This window comes from Varanus komodoensis, unplaced genomic scaffold (genome assembly GCF_004798865.1).
Source record: "Varanus komodoensis strain SLA01 unplaced genomic scaffold, ASM479886v1 scaffold3, whole genome shotgun sequence".
Classification (NCBI taxonomy): Eukaryota; Metazoa; Chordata; class Lepidosauria; order Squamata; family Varanidae; genus Varanus; species Varanus komodoensis.
In genome coordinates this window covers 30881600-30903978 of record NW_025335761.1, presented here as the reverse complement: position 1 = coordinate 30903978, position 22379 = coordinate 30881600, and the positions used below count along the sequence as shown (strand labels likewise).

Sequence of the window (22379 nt, the reverse complement as noted above, 5' to 3'; positions counted from 1 at the left end):
TGTGCACTATATTTTTGATCTCCTGCCTGTCAGATGTAGATTTTTATCTGTATATAGATTACTGTATTGGGTGCATTCTCATGCACAATAATCAACTCTGGCTATACACAACAGATTACTTGTTGCCCAACAACCCACAGGGCACCAAACAGATGCACATGCTCACTGAAGAGTGTTTGTTCCCTCTTCCACCTTATTTTTCCCATGGTTATTCCCAGGGAATTTTGCAACAGTACTGACTTGCCCCCCATTGTGATTAAGAACCCCCCTTTTTGCTCATTGATTTCCCCTCTCTTTAACCTTCTTTTTCCTACCAACAATTGTGATCTCCAGTTTGACAGCCGGTTTTTGTGATTTCCACTTTGATCTCTTGATCCCTTTGCTGCCACAAAATAAAGTAAAGTAAAATAAAATGCCTCTTCTGTGTCCTTATCCAACCAAGGATGGCTATATTATGAGGTAGAATAAATCAAATACCTCAGGTGGCAAATGTGGGGCATTGCAGGGACACTCCGCTGACTTTTCTCTTTGAGCCCTTTAGCTGTTCCTCAGTTGCAGGACAGAGTTATAAGTGCACATGGCCTGCCCTGATCCCCTAAACTGACCTGCTGCCCTATCACATTACCAGTGTTGAAGCCATATTCTAGTGGCAATTCAGTCAATTCCTGTATGCTGAATAGGTACCATCTTGTCTTTCAACTCTGCCAGGAAAATATCTCGGATCAGCTCTTCTTCAGATGGTGGCAGAACATGAAAAATGGTCTCTATAGTTGATCTCAGTGCATATGGTTCATATGGAAACCATGTTTTACAGCAATGCCTCATAAAAGAATTTTGTTTCAGATTGTTAAACTTCACCATATGTCACAATCACACCCGCAAACATAAGTGTGTTTTCCAGACAGCATTCTTATATTGGTGAACTTTTGATCACATTATGCATTCATTAGAAAAATGAAAAAATGCACAGTTTAAATAAAGGACTACCCATTATCAGGCATTATTCAAAAAGGAAAATGTACACATGTGAATTTAAAAATATAGACCCTAAATGTATACCTTCCCTGTCTGAAGCACCACAACAAAAAAGCTTGAATTTGGGAACAGGAACAAGGCCAAACTAAGCTTTAAGGTAGAACTCCGAAGAACCTGGATTGCTCCTTAATTCCCAAGCTTATTTTCTTTGGCAGCCATCATGTGTTCTGTCTTCTTGCCTATCTCTCCACAACCCTCTTTGGATCATTCCACAGACCATCCAAGTGCAAACAGAAGGCCCAAGACTCACTCCCGTCCACCTCCATTTAGGAGAGGGGAGTTTCCAGATTCCTGAACCTTGGAAAATTATTGCCCATCAGTGCACACAATATTGAGCACTCCATCAGTACAACGTTTTGACTCCATATGAGGTAGGTGCCTATATTTTTCATAGTCTATTCCTACTGGCATTTTACCATTTCTTCACAGTTACATGGTTTCACAGGACCCATGCCTCACAGCCATGTTTTTACTCAGATGCTCCTTTTAAACGTATGTATTCAGCTTTAGAAGTGCTGGTTTGCCCTTTCAAAAAAAGTACCACCTTAGATTCGCTGCATGTGAGTTCTACAGGAGTTGCTCAAGGTTGGGGAGCCAACTGCTAGAGTATCACTGGCAGATGCAAGTTCCATATGCTCAAGAATCTCTGGATGAAATTCTTATCCATCGCATCTGCACGTCAGCTTGTCTTTTCTGGCCCTACTGCTGGCTTTGTTGATAAACCCGATTGCCTGTCTGCTGTGTGTCAATTTTCTGTGCCCTCTAGTCATGTAGCTAAGACCTCAGGTAGTTTCCTCTCACTAAGGAACAATATATGAGCTGTGCGCGCTTCATTATGCCTCAATATAGCTTGCAGAATGCAACTGTTTTCAATTAATTCAATACAGGTGATTTGTGGGTGCAATAAAAATGAAAAATGTTTTGGAACACCAATGACAGTTATAGCACCCATAATATTTTTAATCTTAAAGCATTTTAATCTTGAATAACTATGGAAGAAATTGATATATGTAAATCTGGACACAACTGGGGATCCAGAAATTGGAATGCGCAAACATTTCTAAGGTAATTTGAAAAGCTGCAAAGAGTCTTGAAACTAAGTTTGATATTTACAAAAATAAACTTCCAACTAAATGATACAACTAGCTCTGAATGCCAGAGGCCCCACATGTTGCTAATCTGAAACCCAAGCAATTTTTAAAAAATAGCTTGTTATATGGTGTGAAGGGCAGCTGTCCAAAAGCAACTTTAAAAAAAAAAAAGAGCAGGACTCTTACAATCCTTCAACCATGCCTAAAGTAGTTCACTGGATGGCAGCCAAAAAAGGCCTCTCTTTCAATTAACCTCTGTGTTCCACCAGAATGACTATGTAAGCTGGGGATACTCCTCCAATCTTGTGGATCTGTCCCTTTAAGTAAGCAGCTCTTCAGCCCAGATGAGGACCTGAAAATAATAAACAGTTTATTCACTTGCAGAGCAGAGCTGAGAATTCCCAAGGCAAAACAGCATGCCTTTTCAGCTGGCAGGGTAACTTTCTTTGCTCTTTTACTATTTCCAACAGACTCTTTCAGCTATCCCCCTTCATGAGGCTTTTTAGCTTCCTGATCTTCTTCTGTGGCCAAGCTAATAAAGCTATTGGGTTGACACACATGCATGCGCCCACCTGCCCACCCACACACAATCACTAATTCCACAGTAACTCACATGCTGCGACAATAACATAGGAAAGAGCTGTAGCAACTGGTTCTATCAATTGCGGAGGCAGAAAGGAGATCAGGACAAACTGCAAATCATATGCACAAGTAACAATAATTTAATTAGGAGGGTTATACTATAAAACATTTGGGTAAAATTCACACTAAAAATAAATGTAAGAAAAAGTAGTATAAAACATTTATAAACTGTAGCTCAAAATTGCACAGCAAAAGGTGCACATGACAATAGTAACAGAATCTATAAAAGTGTAAACAGTTTATATGAAATGGTAAAACACAGCTAAAATGCAGTAAAAAGTTGATTGTTGAATAAATGAATGTGCGTGCGCACGCATACATGCATGCATGTGTGCATCTGTAGAGAGAGAGAGTTATGAGGCGATTATTATTATTAACATTTCTATACCACCCATAACTGAAGCTCTCTGGGCTATTTAAAAAAGGTATAAAAACAATAAAATCAAAGGATAAAAACAACTAATAAAAAGACCAATCCAAAAACCTGGCCAAAAATAAAAAGCACCTGGATAAAGACCAGGGAAGTCCTTAAAGGCCTCCTCAAATGAATTACCTTGCTGTGGCACTGAAAAGATGGCAAATTTGGCACCACAGCAGGAAGGTTATTCCAATGATGGGGGACCACCACTGAAAAGGTTCTCCCCTTAGTTACTACTCTCTGGGCTTCTTGAAGGGCCTGGATGAAGACTCCACAAGCTAAGTGTAGTGTCTGGGTAGACTAGGCTTAGGAAAGGTGCTCTGACAGGTATTGTGGCCCCAGGTCAGATAGAGCTTTATAGGTTAAGACCAGCACTTTGATTTGGGCCCAGCAGCATATGGACAGCCACTGCAGGCAGGTCAGAACTACTCTTATATGTTCAGACTTCTTGGTCCCAGTCAATAATCTGACTGGCTTCATTCTGCACCAACTTCAGCTTCTAAATCATATTCAAGGGCAGCCCCATGTAGAGTGCACTGCAGCCTTCATCCAGTCCATTATCATAGCCAGACAACATCTCTCTATCCTCTTACAAGCATTACAAAAAGCATGTGCTCTGGGTGATAGCTTTTTTGAAACTAGATGTTTTGTATCCATATTAAAGCAAATATCTGAGAATTCTTTACTCTGCTGCTGTAGAAGACTATCCAGTTGAAATGTGTTTGTCACACAAGAATATTAAAGTTTACAGATTGCTTTTCAGTTGATGTTGGGATGCCTGTAACAGGATAGAGAAATGTTGCACCTGTCCATAAAACATTTAGTTAAAAAAAAACTAAACTGAACTTTTATGTGTACCTTTTGCTGTATAAGTTTAGCTAAGTTTTACCATTTCTTAGAAATCTATAAGATTAATAAAATATAGTGTTTTATAGATAGTAGTATTTACTTGCACATTTTGTCATACAATTTAAGCCATGTTTTATAAATGTGTATAGTAATGTATAAATTCATTGTTATATTAATGATATTTGTGTGCAATATTTGCAGCATGTCCTGATCTCTAATTCTCCTGCTTTTTATTGGGCCATAAAATATCTTCTGTATTTACCCTTCCATCCAACTGATTTCTCTCTAATAATGAAATCTTCTTTGATCAGCAGAATGAGAAGAGAGCTGTTTTGGGGGGGGGGGATCCCTGCTCCCTCCTGCAGCCCTTGATCCCTCACGTCCATTCAGAAGGTTGGGGGTCCTTTCAGAGCAGTTTGGGAGGTGGGGCACCTGCTGGAAACAGGAGCATGGTTAGGGCATAAGTCTGCTGGAATGGCCCAGGACCCTGACTTGGAGGCTTACGGACATCCAACAGAGCATGGGAGGAATAGCATAGGTGATCTTCATCTCCCCCTCCTCCCACCCTTCATTTTCACTAGATGGGATTTCTTGCCTGTTTAGTTGGGCATCTTGGTGGAGGAGGGAGGGAAACTGAAGCAGCTCCAGAATAGCTTGTATTCTGGCTCATCCAACCTCAGCCCCTCTCTACCACATAAACTTTGCCTTGGTGGGAAGTTGAAGAATAGTTTCTATGCTCACTGCAAGGGAGAGTGGATCAGAACTCGAATTCCCTGGCTCTGACCTTGAAGCTGGGAATTATGACTCCTCAGAAAATGCCTAGGGGGATTGGATCATTCCCTTAATAACAATGCCTGTGCCTTTCACAAGATCCTGAAGGCGAACCTGCTTTTATCCAACCATTGCTGCAAGACAGAAACTAGCCATTATTTATGGTATGAATGAGGCAGAAGCAAGGGGAAATGGTTTTTAACACTTGTCATTCTCTTGCTCCAGCTCTAGGGAATTATCTTTGATGCGCATGTGTCCAGATCACCCAAAAGTAAAAACAGACATCTATATCTGCAGATTTTACAGGTGTATTGATTTAGATATACAAATATATCAGCTAGACTGAATGCAACGTGTTAGGAAAACTATGATTAATATAAACATGTTCAAATATTTAAGCAATGTATTTATTGTAATCTAGAGCATAGTTGTATCTGCCTAGACAGCATTATGCCTCTAACGATCAGTATTTAGGTAATACTCTAGACCCGTTATACAGAGAGCAGCATTCTGTATTATTCTTTCCGCTTGACTGAATAGTTAAGATATCAAAACCCCAGCTTTGATCTTCACACATAGAGGAAAAGAGAGAGAAGAGAAACAAGAAAGAAGCTAGCAAGGAAGGAAGAAACTTGGCAACATGTTGATTGGATGAATGAAAATTTTATTCTTTAAACAGCTACTTTTTTTCTTTTAAAAAATATTTCCAATAAGAAGATGACAAGAGTTCTGTCAGAGTAGGCCTATCTAGTTCAGTATTGAATTCCAACAGTGGCCAACCAGATGCCCATGAAGGCTGGCAAGCAGGATGTGACTGAAATCATACTGGTGAAATCATAAATAACTGGCTAGCCATATGTTGAAAATATAAATCAATTAAGTCTAAAGATCTTTGTAGATCTTAAAAGTAAAGATTAAGTGTAAAGATCCCTGAAAGAGCCTTTCTTATAAAAGTAGGTATCAAAACATTACATACACATTTTCATTTTAAATTTCTCCTATACAATTTATTTAATATAATACAAGTATAATATTTTATTCTTTCCTATTGTGTTGAGGCATCTACCCTGCTACCTACTGTATCTGCCTGGGGTAACTCTTGGTGATTACTTATGCCCTGAGAATATGCAAAGGAATCACCCTCTTGAAAGGTCTTCCTACTCCTTTAAAATTCTTAGGATTTATTAGTAATATTTACCTGTAAGAATTTGAAGCTGATTATTAAGTAGCTCAAATAACTGGGTCAGTTTGCCTGAAATGAAGGGCACTGTGAGTTATTTAACCCATGCTGACATTGTGGCACAGGAAGAGGCTGTGCAGTGGACATCTGAATATACAACTTCTGCTCTGGGGTTGTCATGTTCTGCAAACTCAATGAGGGGTTTATATGACCCTCAAACAACTCTCACATAGCCCTTGGCCTCTTTTAGGGCTATGTGAAGATTGTTTAACCTTTGTATAACCCAGAGTCACTGGATTCACCCGGCATGACAACCCGAGTCGTTCTTGCACGTTCAATTTAGTTCCTGCAGGCACTGAGGCTCATCATAGGTGAAATAATCTACAACAAGCCATGCTGTGTCTTCTGCATTCAGTCTGAATGAATGTAGTCCTTTTCTCACCATTTTTGGCCTTATTAACGGTGGAAGGCATGGCTAGACAATGGTACTAACAGAGTTTAGATCAGGCATGGGGAACAAATTGCCCCCCAGATATTGTTGAACTTTACGTCCCATCAGCCTTAGGTAACATAGGTGGGAGTTATAGTCCAATATCTAGGGAGCCACACATTCTGCATACCTGGTTTAAATGTCAGAGCTACCATCCCTCTGTCTCCATGGATTCCTAGCTTAGTTCCAGTTCACTCTGTACAGCGCCAGTTTTAGGATGGCTTTGTGTCCTACTTTACAAACAACAGTTCTTACTTTCAAGGGCTGTGCCATCCAAGTCTTGAAAGAATGGTAAGATGAGGGAGCCCAGAAATTGCCCCTCAATAGTTAGCACCTGAGCAGCAGATGGTACAAGCACACAAGTCACTTGGTCAAACTTTTCCCATTTTGGCAAAATGTATCCCAGCTTTATTTAAATTAGATTAATTATTTCCATGTGGGACTAGGGCCAATATCCTGTACTGGCACTGAGCCTCCACTAGTTCTTTGCATAACACTTAGGTGCTATTATCAATGAATGTTTCCAAAGGCAACACAGAAATGAATGGATATGCTTGCTTTTAGAGTGGGACAGGTCAGCAAAGCTTCCTTCTTCAAGGTCTACTGACTTGCCTTATTCCTATCTCTGCTTTTTTTGGATGCTTAAGGAGCTGCTACTTACCTGTTGTACTAACACTGAGTCCTGCTAGTGTGCAGGCAGCATAGGATGCTGTCCTATACTCTTGCTTTTGCTTGCACACCATTCTGGCAATATGTAAATAATTACCCTATTCAATCCTCCTTCCCATTTTTACCCTACTCTTTCTTATGCCAACACATTCAATTTCCCAGCTACTAGGTCCTTACTTTTCAAACATCTGCCTATCCTGAGCCTCTTCCTTTAGCCTTATTATTAAAAATATCTTATTAGTAGATTTCTTAGCATACAAGACTTCCTAACCTCAAGTGTTCTGAGGTTTCCTTAGGTTCACCTCCTCTTTCTTCTTCTCTTTATTTCATTTCTATACTGCCCTGTAGCTGAAGCTCTCTGGGCAATTTACAACAAGATATAAAAATGAAACAATAAATTCAGTGCAAATAAGCTAAAACAAGAGTTGAAATTAATTTAACATAGTTTTAAAATACAGTGAAAATTCAATAAAATACCCCTCAAGAAGAATTACCAGAATAATCTTCTTAGGCTCCTGGATGACCAAGAAGATTTTGCAAGGCCTCTGCAAATAGGAACATCTTAACTTGGCACAGAAAAGATGGAAAATTTGGCATTAGGTGGGTCACAGCAGGGAGTTTGGTCCAAGGATGGGGCATGACCACTGAAAATGCCCTTCCTCTAGTTGCTACCCTCTGAGCCTCTCAAGGGATTGGCACTCAGAGTGTACTGTCTGGCTAGACTGGGGTTGGGAAAGGCACTTGCACAGGTATTGCGATCCCAAGTCATGTAGGGCTTTATAGGTTAAAACCAGCACCTTGTATTGGTAGCCAAAACTGGTCTTATATGATCAGACCTACAGGTACCAATTATTAATCTGACTGCCTCATTCTGCACCATCTGTATCTTCTGAACCATCTTCAAGGGCAGGCCCACATAGAGTGGATTGCAATAATCTAATCTAGAGATTACCAGAACATAGATTATTAAAAACAGGTTATCCTTGTCCAGAGAGGGGCAAAACTGGACCAACAGTCAAAGTTGGTAAAAGTTGCTCCGAGCCACCAGTGCCACCTGAGCCTTAAGTGACAAAGATGGTTCAAGAAGCACTCACAAGTTGTGAACCTGCTCCTTCAGAGGGATTGCGACTCTATGTAGAACAGGTTGAACATCCCTTATCAGGCCAGAGGAACCACCCACCAGCAGTATCTCAATCTTATCCGGATTTAGTTTTAGTTTGTTAGTCTTCATCCATTGCACTGTCACAGCCAGACACTTTTTTAGCACATCCAAAGCCTCACCTGCTGATGATGCAAAGGAGAAATAGAGCTGTGTGTCATCAGCATACTGATGGAAGCACACTCCAAAACGCTGGATGACCCACTCCATATAGATTTGAAATAGCATGGGTGACAGAAGAGACCTCTGAGGAGCTCCATACTCATTCCATGAGGCTGAGCAATATTCCCCAAACACCACCTTCAAGTGATGCTCCAAGTAGGAGGGGAACCACTGCACTGAAGTGCTCCCTGCTTCCAACTCAGACAGTTGCCTCAGAAGGATATCATGGTCTATAGCAGTGATGGGAAACCTTTTAGAGACTGAGTGCCCAAGCTGCAACCCAAATCCCACTTATTTATCACAAAATGCCAACACTGCAATAAAACCTGAATATGATGCTGCAGATTCAAATATGCCAGGGGGAAAGCACAACATTAATTAGAACATCTATTTGCTAAATCTTAGATATTCAGTTTCAATTTTTCATATGAAAACTCAAAGCTAAAATCTTGTGTTGATAAAAACGAATGTATTAAAACTCACAGCCAGTCCAAGCAAATATATATATATATATATATATATCCTTGGCAGCGCACTGACCAGCCATGCGAAAGCTCGGACGAGTTGGCAGCTAGTGACATCATCGCCTGGCACTGCTACTTCTTTCCAAGCATGCACATAACCCCTATGTGTGCTGTTATCCGATGCTCGGCTGCTGGGGCAACTTGGTTCATGTGCTGACAGAAAGGGCTCTGCCTGATCACTGTGGCAAGCATGGCATAGGTTCGCCACCACTGGTCTATGGTATCAAAAGCCACTGAGAATTCCAGCAGTATCAACAGGGTTGCACTCCCACTATCTTGCTCCTGGCATAGGTCATCATACAGGGCGACCAAGGCTGTTTCTGTGCCCAAACCAGGCTTGAAATGAGTCCAGATAAACAGTCTCATCCATGGGTGCCTAGAGTTGATTGGCAACTACACTTTCCCAGGATAGGTATATTTGATAGTGTGAGAGGTCCACTCCCTCTCACAAAGAGGCACTGATGACCTACCTGGCCCAGTGTCCTTGCTGGTTTTTATAAGCCAGAAGGGACAACAATCCCATGCAGAGGTAGTTGCACACATCTGTCCAAGCACTTTGTTCACATTTTGAGCTGCACTAACTGAAACTCATCCAAGAAAACCGGACCAGGCTGTGCTCTGGATATCTCCACAGACTAAACTGTTATAACTCTGGCGTTCAAGTTCTGGGAGATGCAAGAGATTTTCTCCTGCAAGCACCCATCAAGTAAACTACAGTGCGTTTAAGATGGTTCCAAGGTGTACTGGTTATTTGTGGTTGTTTCAGATCTGTGCCTTACCTTCCCAAATTATTCACCTTTTCCTCAAATTTTATTCTCTATTTATCCTGATCTCTGTACATTTATATCAGTTCAGACAATCACGATCATAACCATATAGATCTCATCATGTTATAAAGTAAAATGGGCCTGAACTTTCAAATAATTAGCAGGTTCACAATTTTAACAGGAGAAAATAGTACACAGTACTTTAGATACATAGCATGCAGCTCTCTGTGTTTTTATTCTTTAGTCAAAAGAAAGCACAAGGGACCCCAATTGCCACCTACATTGATGTTAGTAAGAAAAGCCTATCATGCATTGCCAGGGTTTTAAAATACCTTTGCCATGCTGGGCTGAGGGACAGATTTGGGGAAAGTCACAGCTGGGGAGGGAAGGACTAAACCTCCTAGGTCAGTCCCCCCTACCCAGCATATTCTGAAGTAAACAAGTGGCCAAGTATGCGCAGTTAAATATTATCTAAACAATGAGTGATTTCTCCACCCAACCTCAACAAATGAATTTATAAAGAGAGTTGAAAATGAACAATTCAGTTAAATTTGCCTTATCAGTCATTTCAGCACAGCAAATTACTGATATTTTTGAAAATGGTAAAATTGTTTAATAATCAATATAAAAAATAATCCTATAAGAAAGTAAAGCATCCAGCAAGCAGACATTTTAATCATTCTGACCTGGGTTTTGAAATCTTTATCCAATATAAACCTCTCTTTTTGGGAAACAGTCCACGATTTTATGTTATCTATGTTTTAAAGTCATTTTACATCTGCTGAAAAATAAGGGTAAAGCCTCAAATCACAGCTGAATGAAGTCTCCATTAAACACAGTTTTGTTGATGTAGCAGGGGATAAAACAATCCCTCTTCAACCTCTACAAGCTGCAGAAAGTCCCCCATTTCTGTTAATGACCTATTCCTTGTGTCTGATTCAACACAGCCCACTGGCTATGGAAATGACAACACTCAGCAGGTGACAACAAAATGGTCAACAAACAGCGCTGAGATATGTCATTTTCTTCAAATACTTTCTGAAGGAATGAAATGACACGCTATGGTATTCAGTATCCTGCTCAGATCAAATATTTCTTTATTAGACGGAACTACATGCACCATAGTTGCTGTATAAAATGCAGGTTTAAGTGTGCTGCTTCAAGCCTCAATTGCAAAACAATTTGATACTTGCTTCTTTAGGAACAAAATAGCTACAGTCTCTGCTTAATGTATCTATCCTGGACAATGACCACAAAGAGACTGTGTCTTTGAAAAAGCTTTCAAAGGAAAACCTTTCTTACCGGTGCCAATCTACTACATCTAGACAAAGTGGAACGTGTTAGTGCTATGCATTCTGCTGCTCTTGCCTGATATGCTCTTTTTTCGGCTCAGAGAGAATTTAGCAATGCTGGAAAACCAGGGCAGCAGCCCCTTTAAACTTGGTGGCAGAAGCAGAGTTCTTGTCAAAGTGAACAACAGTTTTGGCAGTGAGTTTCCATGGAACTCCAGCGAAGGGGGAAATGCTGTCACACACTTCCATTTTGCAGTGGCCCTTATACTGCCATACACATGCAGGCTCCCTCCCTTGTAGGCTTGTTCTGTACATATGGATTCCTGGGAGAGCTACCCAGTGGGATACCCAATGGCCCCAGGAAGTTCAGAGGCACTGCTGCTTGATGCAAATGGGGTAACCATTTGTGCGCCAATTTACTACGGAGGGCTGGGAAGGGGGAAGAAAACCTGCCAACTTGTGGGGACAGGATAGACTGGAGTAGCTAGAACAGAAGAACATGCTGATAGACATACACTGACATCATATATAGTGCACACTAAATGGTATACACTCACATATGGTGTACACATACACACTGTACATACTATTATATATAATACTGTACTGCTTAGAGATTTTATTATATGGGATGCAAATGACGCAGTCAATAGGAGTCAACATAAAAATTCAAGAGTTTTAATGTGGGTAGGGTCTCCATCTCCTCATACACACCCTCTAAAAGAGGGCAGCAGAAAGAAGAGTTTCTGCTCTTTTGAGCTGCTTTTATTCGGAGCAATGATCATAACCCTGCTAGTTCAAATTCCAAAGCAAAAGGGGTTCCTTCTTTAAATTTCAGCTTTGAAGGGGCTGTGTACGGGAGGGAGTGGCATATGAGAGCCCTGCAGGTCTTGGTTTGAGTGGTATCAAAGTGTTGTCTGGAGGTATCAGACCATTACTGCAGGCTGCAAGTTGGGTTGAAACTGAAAGGGTGGCTTACAACAATCTTGCAACATTTATTGCTTCCATCCACTGCAATTCAGTCTAACTGTTCTTGCAGGCCAAGGGTGACTACTTAACCCCCCCCCCCACCACCACCACCACCAACCCACTCAGGCCAAATCCCATGATTCCATAGAAAACCTTCATTTTTCATGACTTGCATGCAGACTTGTTGCACTTTTTTAAAAGTCTGACAACCTTAAAAAAAATCTTCATTTGCATATGAAGTAAGACCCAAGTTAGCATGGGGACTTTGATGTTCATTTTTGTTTTCACAGCCCCTCAGCCACAGGGCAGTTAACACATGTACACCAGGAATACATGTTGTGGGTTGTGTTGTTGCGGGTCTCACTTGTGATGATGCAGACTTCTATTTTAATAGATTAGTAGATACAGTCAGAAGGGTTTATTCCCCAGTAACTTGCACATAGTAATATGGTGATGAAATAGTGATTAAGAACATAAAAGAATCAGTGTATAGCACCGACAGACAGACAGACAGACAGACAGACAGACAGAGCAATCAGTCTATAGGAATGATTAGATTTTCTGTGATGGAAACAAAGTTGTCATGGACTCAGGAACCTGTGCTTGAAAAGGATGATATATATAAATATTTAAGGTGATAATGAGGCCCACACTGCGTTCAGCCTAGTAGGCTATTACAGCTCAGACAGAGAGCCGTAGTTCAACAGGCGAGGCTGCAAAGACTGATGCTGCAAAGTTCAAAGTCCTCATTTTAACACGCAGGCGAACACAACTGAAAGAGCACTCTGTGCTTACTGTAGTGAGCATTGTCAGAAGCTTTGAAAAGGGTTAGAGAAATGAATGCAGCATGACTGCATCACTCTACTAAGTAAGAAACCTAGGTCAGATGATGAGCACTGAAAGAGTTGAAGTCAAAATGGGGCGTTCAGAAACAGGAGAAAGGAATCGGCATGCTTGCGGAAGCCGTAAGTACAAGTACTACAATCCTTCAAACAGCAAAGAGGATGGAAAGAAGGTGCCTGTCAGAGGTGACCTTCTATTCTGTTTTCATGTATGCAGCAACTCCCACATCCTTAGCTAGTGCTGGTCTCCCACACACAGCACAGAACTATAGCTACAGAAAGAACATCTCTTAATTCTGCCAGCTTTATCATGATAGCCTTTCCTGGAGAGTATGTTTCACCACACGTATGTGTAAAATAGAAGAGCTGCTTTTTCTGACTTCTTCATCCACTAAGATGGACAAAGACTTCAGTTTCCGGGCTGCATATGTTTATAATTTCAAATAACTTTGTTCCCGAAAAGTTTTTCTCTTCCCTTCCACCATATGCGCAGAATGCCAAGCATTTTATTACAGATACAGGACTCATATCAACATAAATAACATCTTTGCAGTCTTTTAAATCCCATTGTGCTTTTGCCACATGCATACCCATTAGTAAGGTGTGTGATGTTTAAAATAATACCAAAAAAGATCAACACTTCATACTGCCTGTGTTTTAAGTGGCAGTACTGTCGACCTCACTTGCTGTTGTTTTATAGTACAAAATTCTAAGGTATGCTTTTTGGTTTAAGAAATTTGAAAAGCAACTTATTTAAATACGCAGAATTATCTTGAGTTGTTCATACATGAACTTAAAAGCCATGCAACACAGGAAAATTAAGTAATTATGCCTCCAAGTTATTTACTGCAATTAAGCTCATTTATCATATGCAAATTAGTGCAAACTGGTCTCATTAGTTACTAAATTACTCAATATGAGCTGAACAATGTAGCACTCCAGTTTGTAATGAAAAATCCCTGTAGAGGCAAGCAGGATCAATTAAGCTAATTTGCATATGCAAATATATCATCTAACTTTTACTTTCCCCTATATTTAATCCTACATTTTCTGGTCATTCTTGATTATATAAAAAGGATGGGGTCAATAACTCTCTTTATTATGTTTTAGTCTTCATGAAGTTGCAAAAAGGTCCTATGCAGGTTAGCCATTTCCATACAGACATGTAAGTGCAATTTTTCATAATATCCAATAAAAGCTTACACAATGTATCCTTTCTGCACAATCTTAGAAAATGCAGAATATCCTCATCTTTTTTTTAGCTGTAGCCAGAAAATTTCAATCAAAGGTAAAGTTAAACCTAGTAAGACATCTGAATAAAAATGGGAAGTTGCATGCTGGTTAATTAACTACTCTTTGCTCTAAACAAGCTATTCCTACTATGTAATAATGTTGTTTAATTACATAGAGTATGAAATTTTCTTATATTGTCATAATGTTCCTGAACATAAGTTGTTGGCTCAAAGCTTGCTGATTAAGATTGTCTTTTTGACTCTATATTTTGCTCTTAAAAACTTGCCAGATTTTTATATGACCAGGGCACTATCTTCCTGCAGGATCTAGATTTAAAATACTGCAGCATGCTGTTTTATTTCAGTATTTTATGTCAAATTACATTACATTCAACAACTAAATTCATATTACTACAACTGTTCTAACTTTCCCCTTAGCTACTTACATAAAAATAATGATATATTAAAGCCCAGCAGACAGAGAATCATAGCTATCCCTCCCTCACAAAATAAGGGTTCTGTTAGACATGCAAGAACAAGAGATGTTTGAACTTGGTGAAATTTCCAGACGTTACTTCAAATTAAAGTTAAAATTCAATATACAAAATTGTGTACTGGCAGGATGAACAAAAACCGAGGTTCCAATGACCTCATGGCATTCAAGGAAAAGTGGCGCACAGTCTATATAGGATGTGATTCATGTACTGATAGATATTTCTGGTGGATTCCATATTGGACACGGTGTCTCAGAAAAGAAAAAAAGGATGCACTGCTGTCTGTTAGATTGCTTGGTACTTTAGCTTTCTCCCAAGAAATGGGCATTTTCCAACATGCATACTTCACTTTGACTGACTGTACCCCTTTGATTTGTTTTCTTTTTTGTCTCTGCATTATGGCTTCAGATATCAAAATAAGACAGTTTTTGCCATGAATGTTCTATAATTCTCTCTGTGTTTTTTGTTCTAGCAGACTACAGCCTAAAGAATAAGTTGACTTCCTCTACCTCTCTGATACTGAAAGATTATTGGAGTTTTTCAAAAACCTCATATCTATTACATCTCACATCCAGAATCCAACTCCTGGATGTTGCAAGATTTGAACATATTCCAGAAATATAGTAGACTATAAACCCCACTGCACATTAAAGACCACGTACTCATGATAATCTAAAAAATAAATTACAGATTTTTAATGTTGTTATGTGCATAAACCCATAACTGGATCTCTATTATTCAAAGATGACATGCAGTCATACTTAAGTTCTGAAAAGACTCAACAACACTAAGAGGGGAAATAAGGCTGTGGAAACTGGGGAATTGTTCCATTCTGGAATAATTTCAGGTTTCTTGATGATTAGTGCTAATTCATGGGGCAGGGGGAGATGAATTTGGGTGAAATCCATAAACTGGTGAGTAATCCTGTTAAGCATACATCTGTGACTTTAAAGGCTTCCATAGAGCTGATCTACAATGAGCTAGGGAACTATAGCTATTATGAGACTGAATCCAACTCACCACTTCCTCCATATCCCTATCTCAAAACAGCTGGTAGATTCTGCACTCAGAACTTGATTGAATATAAATGCATTAATGTATTCACAGGAATAACCACTCACATTCATTTTTTTTGTAATAGAAACAACAAGGAATCCTACCACGTCGTAAAGCCCAACACATTAGTTGGTTGCATACATTTGGAGTGCAAAATCCATGCTTCATTTTTCATGCTAATGAAGTGGACTCAAAGAAAAGAAGTTCAGAGAGAACCTATGTGCCTATATACATACCTGGTGGGAATCAAGCTCTTGGAAGCTCATGCTAGAATGCAGTTTTAGTCTCTGAAATGTCACCTGTTATCATATATGCAGACCCTTGTGCTCTTACAGGTTTCTCTGCTGAAACTACCATGTTCTATTCATTTATTTATGTATTGCTATTACACTTTTGATGTGTTCAAGTTCCCCAGGCAGCATATAATACATGAAAAACAGGAACAACAAATGAAGAAACAGTGAAAAAAATATAAAAATCTCAAGCTGAATCCAGCAACAAAGAGTAAGGACATTACAGCCCATAAAGCCAAAATAAAACCAATAGCAGAATTGAAGGACTATAGTCTAAAAGCACTCAAACAGTTTTTGAAATGTCTTGGTAAGCAAAACATGTCTTCATCTTCACAGGCAGGGTGCCATCACTGAAAAGGCCCTCCCTCTGGCTCATCTTATTTTGCAAGGCACCTGGAGGAGGGCCTCAGATGATGACTGGATGCTAAGGACAAATATGGGAAGAGATATTCCTTCAGTAAGGTGATACTATGCTGTTATATACCATACTAAAACAAAACGCAGCATCTTCAGAGTCTCATTATCAGTTTGCATTCAGTTATTAACTTATTCATCTTTTTCATTGTTGGCCTTCTCTCTTTCAAACTTTCAGGTTCTAATTTGTGTAAAAAATACCTGGAACAATTGTATAAATGCACCATTGCCCAGGAAGCCATATCTCAATAATTATTCAGTGTAATATTAATATGAGATAAATGCACACATGGAGTGATAAATCTTTAGACACTAATTTGTACTTTACAAATCTTTTCACTTTCAACAATTTAAATGACTCATTCCCCTTGTTCCCAAAAGCCTATGATAAACAGGCAGTAAAGAAGCATCAAATAATATTCAATTAAAATTCCATGGTAGTCTTCTGAGATGCATGAATAAGGTCAGGATGAACACATTTCATAAATATGACTCAGATGAGTTGTATACAAATCTATTTCAATTAGTACTTTCTGTATCTTTATAATGCTAGAAAAAGGCAATATCCAAGCCATGGAATTAATATCCAAACTGATGGAATTAATAGATGAGTTAAGAAGCTTGAAATCTCCTGTTGAAATCAGCAAGACTTAAACATGCTTAATACTGTCCACATTGCACCTGATCTGTTAATATATTTTTCATAATACCTGAAACTAATTCAATAAGCAAAATATCTGAAAGCTTTAAGCCACAAACCCACTCCTGTCATTGTCTGGCAGGCCAAAGGATCCGTAGAAGTCCCAGTTCTGACATCCTACAATCTCAGAACTTGGAAATCAAAGGCCAAGCCCCCGCTCTTTCCCTTCATAATGGCATGGAAAGAACCACACTGCTGTTCCTACTGCAGTCACAAGTGGGCCTATAACAGTTGGCCTGAGGCAGGAAGGAGAAGAGCTGGGGCTGATGGAATTACAGAGATTCAAATCAACACCCCAGCACTAAATCTAAAATGTAGGACATGAAACTTGGTGATGCCACTGCTCCCAACTTGCATTGGACGGCAAGTTTGGCGACTTACAAGCATTTGCGATGGGGTGCTAGGGTTGTACCTTAGCCTATTTATCCTTTCTTGAATACCAGCATGATAATAACAAAACAAAACTCCAATCTTATATGTAAAACATCAAACCATTTGTATACTCGATACAGTAAGCAATAAATTTTCCTGGTCCACTTGCAGAATGATGATGGCAAGTCATACAAAGTCATACAAATTACAAAATCCCTGAATTCACAGTCACAGCATCCTTAAGAAACTAAACCAGTACTATTCTGTTGACATTTTTTTCTAGTATGTTATTAGCCATAGCAATGCTGCAGCAACATATTACAGAACACCAACTCCTATTTACAAGAGGAATTAAAAATTGTTTGATTATCACTGTACTTAAACTTTACCACAAATGCTGATTTAATGTGACAAAATGATCCTTGTTTCCTCCTGGACCTGTGTGCTCCCCCTTCTTGCTCCTCTTCTAGCATGGCAGCTAGAGGAGGAGCAGAATGAGTTCCGAAGGATTTGTTTCTGGTTTTGATCAACTATGGCTTGTTATATCACCTAAATCAACAGGGTGTGCTTAAACTTGATTTTTAAAAAACAAACCATCTTTAAACTATGGAAATGAAGCAGAGTTGCTTCAGCAAGCCAGAGTTAAGATTAATCACAGTTTAGCCATTGGATGGCATGTAGTTAAACTAAAAGCATCTGATCTTTGTAGCTGCAGCAGAAGAAAAGAAGGGAAGGAGCATGCAGGCCTAGCAAAGGGTTGGTTTTTTCCTGTCATGATAAATCATGACATATCATGGCATTTGAACACAGCAATTTTCACTCTTTAATCTTAAAATAACATTCTATTTTGAACAAACAGATTAAGTAACCATACATTTCTGATAAATCATTTTTATTTTCAAGGCAGTGAAAGATACTATAATCAAGGTAAATTTATTGGGAAAAAAACCCTTGCCTATCCTGAAAAGTTATATCCATTTCGATCCTATAGCTTTAATGTGATTCTAATATGGAATCTTGTGTTAAAACAAAACAAAAGCACATGCACAATGCATCAACACTTGTCAAGATAATCTGTTCAGCACATACTACTGAATGAAATTTCAAGAAACACTGCACTGATTATCTAGTACGTCTATGATCTGGAAGACATGCTATCTTCTAAAGGAAGATAAATATCATTTTGAATGTGACAGTCAAAACAGTAGTAAAGAAGGGGAAAGGTGGTGGAGAACTAAAATAGCAGAAGAAAAATGAAAGCCTAAATGTGAGCAAGACAAAAAATAAAAATTTGTTTCACAAAATAGTGATTTATACTTTTACAAGCACACACAGTCATTTGGGGAGCCAACAGCTACTGCACAGTGCAATACAACTAAGTTGTGTGATATCTAGATTATTACAGCACAAGTAATACTTGCCCTCCCTCTCTCATTAATATTCTGTCAACCATGGCTTTCTAAAAAGGAAAAAACAAAAATGAATTTGTAAACACCTCATCATAAAAGCCATGACAATAACACACAGTAGCCAAATAAATAACTGGCAGGAATCTTAGATCTTGTAAATGAGTATGTTCAACTTCGTTTGTTTGTTTTGTAAAGCCGTTGTTTTTACCTGTAGAATGTGACTTCCCAAATGTGACTCAAATACTTCAGTGGCAAGTGCACTGGGGCTTCTCCTGCGCTGGGCACCTATAACTGAATAAAAAAGCAATTATGTTGCAATCTCTGCATATTCAACACAATGCATCCCTGATCTGAGACCAATTTATTGTATGAATAAATTAAATATTCTATTCAATCTTGCATTTGGAAAAAATATATTGTTAAACAAAACACTTGGAGATTCCCACAGAGCTCAAGAGTGTTCCACTTTTCCCTGAGTGCACATTGGTGCAGGTGCAGGCAGCACGAGATGTTGTGGGGAACGAAAGGTTGTGAAATGTCTCTGTGTGTCTCCATATTGATGCTCCCAGTCAGATGATGGGCTTCACAGTTTCCATAACCTGACTAAGCAATTAGGCAGACTGAATGGGGGTACAGGAATACACACTGCTCGCCCATTCCTGTCCTCAGGAGCTGTTTGTATGAACACCTGTATGATGATTCAAAGGGGGAGCTCAAATGAAACAGAGCTTGGTGGGGGGGATCCCTCTGCATGCACACAGTGGGCCCACACAGGGAAGAATACCTATATTCTCATACCTATGAGAGATTGTTGAAGGCTTCAATCTGAGCAACGATTCCATTTAGTGAATAGGGATATCTGATTTTTTAAAGTTATGATACTGAAAAGGTTTTCAAAAATGGGCTGCTTAAAATAATGATCCTATGTTTAAAGCACTGCATCTCTAGAAACTTTCCAGCAGAAATATGTTGAAGACTGGGCTGAATTAATGAGAATCTATGACCAGCCCAAGTAACTGCATAGCAAATATTTTGCAAGTCAATGAATAGATTTGCAGGTAGACAAAACATTTCTAAAATAAGCAGGGGTGTCCCTGACTTTAAAGTCAAACTATATGTAACAGTACATGTGCAGTATAGGGTGAATCTTTTTTACTTTGCTAAATGGTATGTCATAGAGAGGGCAGGACTCTTTCTCCCACAAATGGCAGCTTCCCTCCATGCAGAATATAAGCTCTCTGTGTGTCCTTTGTCAGGGCTGTGATGTATCACAGCAGATTAAGAAAAGAAGCAAACAAACAAGCAAAACCCCTCCTTCCCCATGCTGAGGTCCCAATGCAACACACATATCCCACAGCTGATAAAACTATAAAGTAATAATCACATAAAGCCACCTTTTCTTTTCCTGTCCTATGCCAGTGTTAAGGCTTCCCTCCCCTTCCAAATCAAGAACACAACATGTAATGCCCAACTCCTTGTTCAGAGCAAATACGGTAGCTAGGGCAGTGGTACTTTGCTAGCCATTCCAAACATAGATCTCTAATTTCACTCATTTGTTTCTTATACATGAAACGTTTTCCTAAACACTCTGTAGGAACCTTTGAGATAACGATGTAATGAAATGCAGGGCCAGCCAGACAGTACAGGCAGCAACATTTCTATCAGTGCTAGCAGAAAGGTGTCATCAGAAAGGTGTGCACAATGTTAACAATTAATTGTTGTAAGCCGCCCCGAGGCTTCGGCGAATGGGGCGGGCATAAAAATATTTTAATAAATAAATAAACAAACAAACAATGTACAGCTCTACACAGTTTTCTCTATCATGCCACAGCCAAATCGCTACTCATCATCTTGTGAGGCAGGTTCCCCAATGTGGTGCCCATGAACACCCACTTTTCTCCCTCCCCTCCCCTCCTCTTTTTTCTTTTTTGTTTCTGTTTTTAATATTGAAATGGATTTATAAGACATGCATACAACTTTCTGTAGTTGTACCAAGTATTAAACCAAAGTAGACCAAATATCCCAATAAGTAGCCATTTAAAGGTGACATCTATATGCCTCCCATTTATAAATTAAAAGCAATGAAAGGTCTTCAAGCCATTGCTTTGTAAGAGGTGAGCATTTATCTTTCCAATTGTTGCAGTATCAGCCTTCTATAGTGCAAAGAGAATCCATTTTCTCCCCATCTGTTAATTTCCATGAAGTAAAATAATTTAAAAGAGCATGTACATCTGTGAGTATTAAGACTGTTGCAGTACAAAAATATCTGTGTAATGCACTTTCCTTACAAAAGAACCAACTTCTGGACATTGTCAAGACATATGTTGAAAGGAAGCATTAGCTGTATTTGCCAACAATAGGATGAATTCTCTCTTATTAAAGAGGTGTTACACTGTCCACTAGACATGAAGAGAAATTGTATGTTTAATAAGACACAGCCTAAGATCCATAGCCATGACAAGAAAATGCCAAAGCAGCAATCCACTGATTAGTCTTTTTGTGATGGCGTCCCCAGCAGTTTCTCAAGTTCCCAATGTGTTTATGGATCCAAACAGGTTGAGAACCTTACTCTGAATCTTTGGAAAGAACTGAGGTTCTATCATTCACATCACATGATGTATCCCCTAGGACAGCAAAACAGATTAGGCTATACTGTCTGGGTAGAAATGTGACAGGCCTATGTTTCTGATGCCGTATCATCCCTGCTCCAAAGTGCTTCCAGGTATTAATTATGGTGATACCGATTTTTAAAACATGCTACATGCAGTAGAGCTTTATGGACAAGGAAGACAAGGAAGACAATATTTTGCTATTCCGAGCTTTAGTTATTGTATAGTACAAAAACATAACAACAATAGACGGAAGGGTAGAAGATATCACAAAGTACTGTTTCTCAACTGCAAAGAGTAGGGTAGGGTTAGGGTACTCTCCAGATGTTATAGACTACAGCCACCATAAATTCCTAGCCATTGCCTAGGCTGATGAGGATTTGTGGGAGTTGTAGTCCAAAACATCTGAAGCGTACCATTTTACCTATTCCTCATCTAGATTCTAGAAGCAATATAACTTATATGTAGGCTTGCATAACATGGAGTTCTTTCATGAATGAGCTGCCACTTCAATAGGGGAAGGGGAAGAAGACTGGGGATTTTTTTTGTTTACTGGATTTCTTATTTCTTGGAAGTGAATGGAGAAGAACTTGTATACATGGTACCTTAAAGTGTGGACCCTCATGCCCTCATGAAATTTCTGGATCAGAAGACAGCTGTGTGTCCTGCTTTACACACTACAGTAAAAGTCCAATTAAAAGATAAAGACCCATAACTAGGGGGAGCAGGACTTCGAACTGTTCATCAATGACTAGCATCAGATCAAAATAAACAGGTACCTAAATCACTTTCACCATGATAAGGTGTCACGTACATCTTTTTAATTTATTATAATGATTTCTAAATCTGCTTATATGTATATAAATTAGAAAATGAAGATGGCATCCATCAACATTTCTTTGAAAAACTCAAATATGAAATCGTTGATTTTAAAAAATAT

General features: G+C 39.2%; 1 protein-coding gene across 2 annotated transcripts in view; it reads right to left on the bottom strand.

The window, feature by feature from the left end:
* NPAS3 (neuronal PAS domain protein 3) overlaps positions 1-22379 on the bottom strand; it is a 563345-nt gene that overhangs the window by 378329 nt on the left and 162637 nt on the right. For both annotated transcript variants that reach the window (XM_044436057.1, XM_044436058.1), the window contains one exon: positions 19039-19121. In XM_044436057.1, coding sequence (XP_044291992.1) covers positions 19039-19121 — 83 coding nt within the window. The remainder of the gene's footprint in view (positions 1-19038; positions 19122-22379) is intronic.